This window comes from Aythya fuligula, chromosome 6, assembly GCF_009819795.1.
Source record: "Aythya fuligula isolate bAytFul2 chromosome 6, bAytFul2.pri, whole genome shotgun sequence".
In the NCBI taxonomy this organism is placed as follows: Eukaryota; Metazoa; Chordata; class Aves; order Anseriformes; family Anatidae; genus Aythya; species Aythya fuligula.
Window position 1 is genome coordinate 10,141,410 of NC_045564.1, and position 8,662 is coordinate 10,150,071.

The following is an 8,662-nucleotide window of genomic DNA, read 5'->3' on the forward strand; positions in this document are numbered from 1 at the left end:
AGGAGGGGGCCCCAGACGAGTTCTTTGTCCTGCTGAGGTTTTGTGGCCGGTGAAGGGGTGATTCATCATGGAATTATTTCATCCCTTTCCAGCCTAGGCTTACTCTTTCCATCACGCCCTTGTGACGAAAAGATGATGATGGGCAGCACCTTTAGGGACGCTGGGCTGGGTGGGAAGACAGCTGGGTTTGGTGCCAGAAGCTGCAGAAAAATTGTCAGGGAAGGGGTTGTTCGATTCCCAGTTAACCTCCAGTCCCAGCCCCAGCTGGAAGTCCCACAAGAAATGCAGCAGATCCCAGAGGCTGAGCCCAGGAGCCATCCCCTCCTCTCATCCCTTTCTGAGACCTGGGAATTGCACAGCCAGGGCCAAAGGCCATTTCTTCTGGGGATGTTCACGAGCTACAAGGCTTGGGTGGAGAATAAATTGCACACAACAAGAATGGTGTGGATTAGCATTATTTTTCCATTTTTTTCCTATAATCCCTTGTCGTCTGGGCACCCACCACCTTATGACAAATTCCTCCTTCTCAGGTGGTTTCTAAAGCTGGCTGGGAATGAGCACAGTCCGTCCTGGGAGGATGCAGTGGGCAGGAAAACGTTGTAAAGCTGCAGCATTGCCATTCCTCCTCCGGCCTTTGGAGATTTTACATGGGCAGCAGAAGCCAGAGAATGGGGAAGTTGCCAAATAGTTGAAAGGGTCCCCTTGTTAGAAGGGGTAGAGAGTGCAAGCAGCAAGGGAGGGGGCTTTCCGAGAGCTGTTTAAACATTAGCCAGCACAACAATTGCCCTGTGTTCCCATTTCCCATTGCCACTTTTTTTTTTTTTCCTTTTTTTTTTTCCACCTCTGTGCTCACTCGAAACCACAGCAGGGTTGAGCAAGCCGGGATACCCTCAGCCAGCCCAGTGTGAACGGGGAATGTCACCCTGAGCACCACGGGCTGGAGCCACAGAACGGGACAGGACCGAGCACCGGGGGGATGGCACAGCAAGGGCACCACCCTGGTGCCACAGCATCGTACCCAGTGCCCAGATCTGCTTTCCCTGGTCGGGGAGCTGCTTGCACTGGGAGGCTGGTGGGCTTTCAGAGAGCCACCACTCGTAAAATTAAGTCAGCGTGGCACGGAGATGCTGGGGGTTGGACCTTGGCACGGCTCCGCTGCCCGCAGCGCAAGCAGGAGTGCCTGCCTTGATCTCCCACTGCCCCAATACCACTCAAACCCTTTCCCCAGCGTGTGAGAGACATAAATCCTATGCATTAAGCATCTTTAGGATGGGGATCTGAGTATCGTGACACCACCCATTTATTTTTTTTAGCCTTGGGAGTAAGAAAAACACTAGCAACCCTCCCTTACAGACCCACAGCAGTGCCAGATGGGACCAGGAGCTTCACATGGTGCACCTCTCTCCCCAGACACCAGCTTTTGGGAATCCTCCTGCCCCAGCACTGGGTCACAAGAAACTTCCCAAGCTGACAGCAGCTCATTTCAGCTGCAAAATTTGGGAAACACCAGGCCAAAGTAACACTAACAACACAATAATAATTCTGCTGGGTGAGGTGAGCTCTGCCTCCCATTCCCCGGTGTTTGCCAGCATCCCGTGGCCATGGGCGCAGAAACACTTCTGGCAAACTCCTCATCCTGATGTTTTTTTTGCAAGCAGCTTTCCAGGAGATGCCATTAGTCAGGACTGTCAGGGAGGGAGGACAAAGAGGTCGTTAGTGCTGATTCAATGCCCCAGGGCACAGGGGATTATTGCTGCTCACCTGGCCGCTGGGTATGGCTCCAGCGCCAACACCTGCAGGGTCGATGGGCTCATCACTCACCTGCCACCAATATCTGAATGTAGTTGTGGAGAGTTGCTTTTTTATATAAGGTTTCCTCACTTAAATATCTGATGGAAGCAAACACAAGCTAAGCTGAAATAAAGAGTGCTTCCTTGGAGCAGATATTCCTAGGCTATTCTCTCCATATTCCCTACTCATCACAAATTGCCTTCGTTAAGGATATGCTTGTGCTGAAACATCTCAATTTTGTCCTAATGGGTAAGTGCTGTCTCTTATTTTATTTTATTTTTTTTTTTTTTGCATAATATACTTGCAAAGTGCCTGGTGTCCTGCAGACCTGACTCACGGCAGTGGCCTTTTGCTGCTCATACAAAAATTGGGGGCAATTCACGCTGAAGAAGCTCTGGGATGAATGAAAGCAAAGCAAACAGGGCCTCGGTTTGAATCAGCAGGTTGTTTTTCTTAGCCTATTCCCAAGAGATGGTCATCCTCACGCCACCCAAACCTTGAGCAAAAGTACCTCGTGCTGTGCAGAGAAACATCTCTTTGCACTGCACCGTGCTCCAAAGCTTCGGTGCTCCAGGAATTACATTAACCAAGATGATCCCTTTAAAGATACTTGCTTGGGAGCAAATCCCATTTGAAATAAAGCAGAGGGATTTAGCTTAACAAGGCAAATTGGGGAGGAAGGGAGGGAGAAGGATGTGCTCAGCTGAGAGAGCAGGAGGCAAGGCAGAGGCAGAAAGTGCAGACGAGGAGCTGCAGGGCTCTTGGGATGAAGGAGGCATCATGAAACGATGTGCAGGAAAATGTGGGGCACGCCAGGATGCTGGAGGGGTTTCTGAGGCAACTAGCTCATCTCTGAGCTTATTTCTGTCCCCAAAACCATCAGCTGGAGCAAAACCCCCTGAGATGGGACACTTCTTGTAGTTTCTTGCCCTTTGAGTGATAGAAGTCACAGAGCCCTGGTGCAGCGGGCACCCCAGCTGCTTCCTGGCTGCTTTTTCCCCCAGGGGCAGCATCCTGGGGCACTGCCTGGTGCCCTGGGCCCCACACACCATCAGGGTCCCAAAAACTGTGGTGCTGGGGGCCACAGCCCCAGCGTTGCTGGCTGTTTTGCTGGCCTCCCTGCTCGGGGAGATGGTGCAGCAGTATAAATCAGGGCCAGAGCGCTGCTTCGGGGCACTGTGAGGTCAGGGAGCTCCTTGTGCAAGGTTTTCATGACAACTGGCCCAAACACACAGAGCCCCTGCTGACAGAGGCACTCTCCAGCCAGGAGGAGAGGCTGCGTGGCCTGAAGGAGGACGTCCGTCCGTGCAGCTCAAGGCACGAGGAGTGGCTTTAGGGTTAGATAAATTGCAGGACACCCCTGCTAAGCCCCTCTGCTCGCAGCCCGACGGCAGCAGACCTTGGTGAAGCCACACACCGAGCCCCAACCTCTCAAAACCTACAGCCCCAACCCTTCTGGCTGTTTCTATTGCAGAGCCCAGCTCAGGGATGGCTCCTTCCCTTTGCACCAGGGCCTGGTCCTGCAATGCACACAGAACATCCTTGCACTCGGGCGTGCTGGAGGCCATGCGGGATGAGCTTTGGGCAAACCTCTCACAGGATTCACGCTCGCTCCGTGCCCCGTCAGATCGCACCATCACCGCTCCCACTCGTTTCCTCGCCAGCTGCAAAGTCACCACTTAAAAATATATAAATAAATAAAATAGAAAAAGTCGTTTACCACCCGCTCTGGCTCTCGTCTCCGAGATGTCACCCAAGCTTCCTGTGTCAGCAGCCACCCGGGAGCAGGGGCCGCCTGCAGCTCAGCTCAGCCCAGCAGCATCCTGTTCCCAAATGCCTGCCCGGCGCCTTAACCCCTGCAGCCCCAGCTGTGCCCCTGCCTGCACCACAAAAACCCCGACCTCCTCCAGCAAACGAAAGCGAGACCTCACTCCTCTGAGGGCCGTGAAGTACCTTCACGTAGGTTTAAAACAAAAAGGGAGAAGGGAAGAAAATAGCCACGGCAGAGAAGTGTTCTCCCCTTTTACACACGGGAGTGCAGATGCTGAAAAATCAGGTGGCTTGCCAAAGGTTTTGGAGTTCATCCACTGCAGAGCTTTCCATTCTCCTGATGCCCCAGAGGATGGCCTGTCCCAGGGTTTGTCCTTTGGGCTGCTGGCCCAAAAGCAGGTCGCTTCTCTGTCCCGGTGCCCAAGGGAGGCAGGAGCAACCTCCGCCGTGTCGAGCTCTGGGAAGCGGCCCTAAAATGCGGTGCTGACAAGGAGAAATAAGCGGAGGGACACGTGTTGGTTTTTGTTTGTTTTTTATCAGGCCCTTTCATTGTATAAATAATTTATTTCAGTTCACAGCATTATGTCTGCATCTTTTTTTAAAAAAAGAGGAAAGACAGGAGGGACAGAGACTGACGGGCAGGGGCAGGGCTAAGACACAGGCAGCAGGATTTCCAACACTGATGGGCACACGGCGAGGTACCTCGTGGAGTGAGACCCGTACCTCATGACGTCGGCTAAAATAAAAAAAAAGGGGTCATTCAAACAGGTTTAGAGGACACACAACCTCGCAAAACGCTCGGCTCGTTTTCAGAGCAACAACCAACACGGGCAGTCAGTCCCCTTTAGCTGCTGTTCTGCTGAAGCACCTCTTCTTCTAGCCCACCGTAGGCGACGCTCATCTTCACACAGGAAAACCAGCACGCAGTCGTGAAACGTTACGGAAATACCACGGAAGCCATTAGCTACTAATTGGAGAAGTACTTTTAATTATTGCAGAAAGCCGAGCTGGTGGGAATGGCACCCTGACAGCATCCCGCCTGCCTCGGCTGAGCCTTGGAGCACGCGAGCCGGGCACGTGCCTGCAAGCTCGGCCGAAAAGCAGTCCCATCTCCGAGGGGATGCTCGGTGCCAGCAGACCCAAGATCCACACCTTGACGGCGAGGAGGCAAAACACACAACCAGCGCCCACGTTCGTTCTTTTTAAGAGGTGGCGGGCAAAAGGAGTTCTGTGTTTTGCCCCTGGAACGGGTCACTCATCAAAAAAAAAAAAAAAAAAAAGGTTTAAGCGTTTGGCTTCTGTGGCATCAAAAATAAATATTTTGCTCTCTCTCCCAACAGCAAGTACCAAAGTGTTCCAGGTGAAGACAAAGCAAAGGAAACCCAACGAGGCAGGCACAGAGCCTCCTAAGCTGATGGGACCAGCCCACTCGCTCCGCGCACAGGTCGGGACTCGTGTAGGAACTCAAATCCCGCAAAAAAAAAAAAATAACAAGAGACGTACTGCTTGGCCGCAGCGTTTGTTTTCTGACAAAATGCCATTGGAAAGGTACCGCGCTCGTCGCTGCAAGGGGAGAATCAACTCCCTGAAACCTGAGGGCATTTTTTTTTTTCTTTGTCTGCTTGGTGGCTTCCTTGGCTGTTTCGGGGAGGGTTTTCGAACAGGCATGCTGGTGGAAAAGCACCACAAACTCCTGCCTGCCCGGCTCTCCCTCCTGTCTGTGGGCAACGTGGGGAGCAGGGACCCTGCTTTTGTCCCGCGGAGAGCTGGTTCCCGGGCCAAAACACTGCCACCAAATGGCTTACGGTCCCCAGGGCCCCCAGCCTGGCCTGATCCCACCTCGGTGCCCAAACATTCACCTGCTGGCAACCGGGGGCTCTCTGCTTTCCATCAGGTTTAAATCTTCATAAAAAAATAACCTCCCCCCCGCCTCACCCCCTCTGTCCACACCCCATCGTTTCCCCGGCACTGCCGAGTCCCCTTTTCCTGCCGCATTTTGCAATCTTTTTGCAGGGTTTTGCAAGCTCTGCCCATTTCACCCAGCAGCTGTCCGTCCTGCCACGACCTCCCCGAGCTCCCGTTTAACAAGCGCTGCCCCAGCCTCCCGCACCAGCTGCAGAGCAGCACGGTGACCGGTCCACCCAGTGGTGTACAAAGCTTTTTTTTTTTTTCTTAAAATCTGTATTTTGGGTCACCCCGAATGGAGCATATTAGCACCTTGGCGCATGCCTGGGCACAATAAAGACCTGCTCATGGCTTTGCTTCAGGAGAAGCCACAACCACGCCTTTGAGAACAGAGACTCCTGGACGCCCCTCACTTCACCCTTTTCTTTTTTCTTTTTTTTTTCTTTTTTTTTTTTTTTTAAGCAAACAGCTTAAAGCTCAGCACCAGTCACCAGCTGCTACACACCCCCAGCCGCTGCGGCATTACTGAAGGCTGCCTGCCCTTGTGCTCTGCACTCATCTGCTCCCTAAAACACCAGCCCGCGGGGTTTGGATTTGTCCCCTCGGCCGGGGTTTGTCCCCATGGCTGGGGTTTGTCCCCTCATCCGGGTTTTGTCCCCTCGGCCATCTCCCCCATTTTACGCTACTCCAGCCCCCCGGCGAGGGATGCAGGCAGCCGAGAGCCGCCCTCCTTGCCGGCTGACCTTGCATTAAAAGCTCCAGGCGCGCGTTCGCCCTCTCTCAAATGCACTTTAACAGGGTCCTGCCCTGTTCACCCCTTGGCCTCCGCGCCCCGCAAGGACGGAGGGGCGCTGGGGGGGCCACCCCGGCTCCACGGGCTCTTGGCCGCCCGCGGCGTCTTGTCCCACTCAGAGCATCTCCAGCCCGGCCAGGGGGGCTCAGGGCATCTCCAGCCCGGCCAGGGGGCTCAGGGCATCTCCAGCTCAGAGCCCAGCAGCCACCCCATGCTCCACGCCGCCCTCCAGCCGGGGAAAGGGTGGTGGGCAAGGGGGAAGAGCGGGAGAAGGAGATCCTGGCTCTCGCCCGCAGTCAGGATCAGGGCTTGGCTAGCAGGAGCGGTATTGTTATCACCGCTATTGTCGTCGTTTCGTTTGGAAAGGGACAAAAAAAAAAAAAAAGAAGGAAGAAAAAAAAAAAAAAAAAGGAAAACACAAAAAACAGGATCGCTTTGGTTCTCTCTCCCCCTCGGTTCCTTTGTCTGCATTCCCACCCGTCCACGCGTCTGCGGGCTTCTACCGCTTCTTCTTCTGCTTGAGGGACTTCCTCCGCTTCAGGATCATCTCGTAGAGCTTGTCCATGCCCTCCGTCAGCCCCTCGCCGATGATGGCGCAGGCGGGCTGGATGTGGTAGGTGGTGGAGGGGGTGAGCTCGTGCAGGGCCAGCTGCTTCTCGATCTCGGCCACCGGCAGGGACTTGGGCAGGTCCTGCTTGTTGGCGATGACCAGCAGCGGCGTGCCCTGGTTCTCGGCGAACTTGGTCACCTTGTGCAGCTCCGTCTTGGCCTCCTCCAGCCGGTCCACGTCCACCGAGTCCACCACGTAGATGATGCCGTCGGTGCAGCGGCTGTAGGACTTCCAGAGCGGGCGCAGCTTCTCCTGGCCGCCCACGTCCCAGAAGTGGCAGCTGATGCCCTTGGCCGTGCCGTTGCTCAGCCGGATCTTCTCGGTGTTGAAGCCGATGGTGGGCACGGTGTTGACGAACTCGTTGAACTTCAGCCGGTACAGCACCGTCGTCTTCCCCGCGGAGTCCAGCCCCAGCATGACGATGTGCAGGGACTGGAAGGCGGAGATGTTGGACGAGATGTTCCCCATGGCCGCCCGCGGGGCGCCCCTCGCCGCCCGCCCCCCCCTCCTCCTCCTCCTCCCCTCACAACCCGGCGCCCATGGCCGCGGCCCGGCCCGGCTCGGCTCGGCCCAGCCCGGCTCGGCTCGGCCCTGCTGGGCTCTCCTGGGCTCGGCAGGGCTCGGCTCGGCCGCTGGCGGCTCCACGCCGAGCCGGGGCTCGGGGACTGCCGGCCGCCGCCTGCCGCCCCGCCCGGGAGGAGGGGCCGCGCCGCCGCTTCCCTCACGGCCTCCTGCCCTCCTTCCCTGCCTCTTTCCCTGCCTCTTTCACTCATTCCCTGCCTCTTCGCTGTTCCTCCCAGCCGAATTGCTCGGGAGGTGACACTGGGCACTGTTTTCTTGGTGGAAATGCCCACGAGCTCCTTGGCACGGTGTCACCTCCTGGCACCGTGTCACCTCCACGCGCGGCGTGTGGCGTCACGCAGGTGCAGGGCTGGCTATGGGGTCAAACACCCACCCAGCACACCCTTTACCCTCCATCGGACAATCGCAGCCTTGCTTTGACCCAGGTGCTATGCCAGCTCCAGGGGGAGGAGGTGGCGAGGGCTCCCTCCGACCTCGGTGGCACTGCACAAAGCCAAACCCGCAGGGTGGCGATGCCCAAACCACCACGTCCTGAGCGAGGGCTCAACATGAGAGCAGGGCAGGATCAGGGCTGTGCCACGAGCTCTGGGAGTAGCTGGATCTTACTGAGGGCTTACAGCAGGCTTAACACCCTGTGTGGGTGAAGGACAGCACTGCCAGCCCCTGGACACATTTTGGGAAGCCCTCTCCCCTCCATCACCTCTACTGCAGGAGCCAAAGCTCCCCTCCCTTGCTCCTCTTTCATTCCCACTGCTGGAGACAGATCTGAGGCTCAGGTTGAAAGGCTTCCCTGTCGAAACAGGCCACCAAAATTTCTTTCTCCCAACAGCTGAAGTCGAAGGGCGAGCTTCCCCTCTTTTTTCTTTTTTTTTTTCACCCCAGCATTGATTGTGGGTTATAAATAAAGGCGAGATGAGATAGACAGGCTGATCAAACCTAGGGGATGTTCGAAAAAATGGCCTTATATCAGATGATCCCAAGGGGACGGAGATAAACAGGAGCGTTGCGGTGGTGAATTATGCTGCAGCTAATGCCAGCTACCCATAAATAAGCTGTTAAGACCTCCGCTGAATATTAAGCGCAGAAATACCAGCGTTAATCGCAGCTGAGAGGAGTGTGCCCAGTCCATTCAGTGGCAAATTTAGGGAGCCGAAACCCATCTTTGCCATACATCCCCCTCCCTCCTCTACTTTCTGCCCCTCACCCTGAGG

General features: G+C 55.6%; 1 protein-coding gene across 1 annotated transcript; it reads right to left on the bottom strand.

Annotated features, from left to right (window-relative positions):
- Positions 1-5,174: 5,174 nt before the first annotated feature.
- On the bottom strand, positions 5,175-7,341 carry ARL4C (ADP ribosylation factor like GTPase 4C). Its single transcript, XM_032190480.1, has one exon. The coding sequence runs from the start codon at positions 7,335-7,337 to the stop codon at positions 6,759-6,761; it is 579 nt and encodes a 192-aa protein (XP_032046371.1). The 5' UTR covers positions 7,338-7,341; the 3' UTR covers positions 5,175-6,758.
- Positions 7,342-8,662: the final 1,321 nt, after the last annotated feature.

Bases quoted from the DNA above. Each gene is read 5' to 3' on its own strand.
- ARL4C (XM_032190480.1), bottom strand. From the start codon at position 7,337: ATGGGGAACATCTCGTCCAACATCTCCGCCTTCCAGTCCCTGCACATC.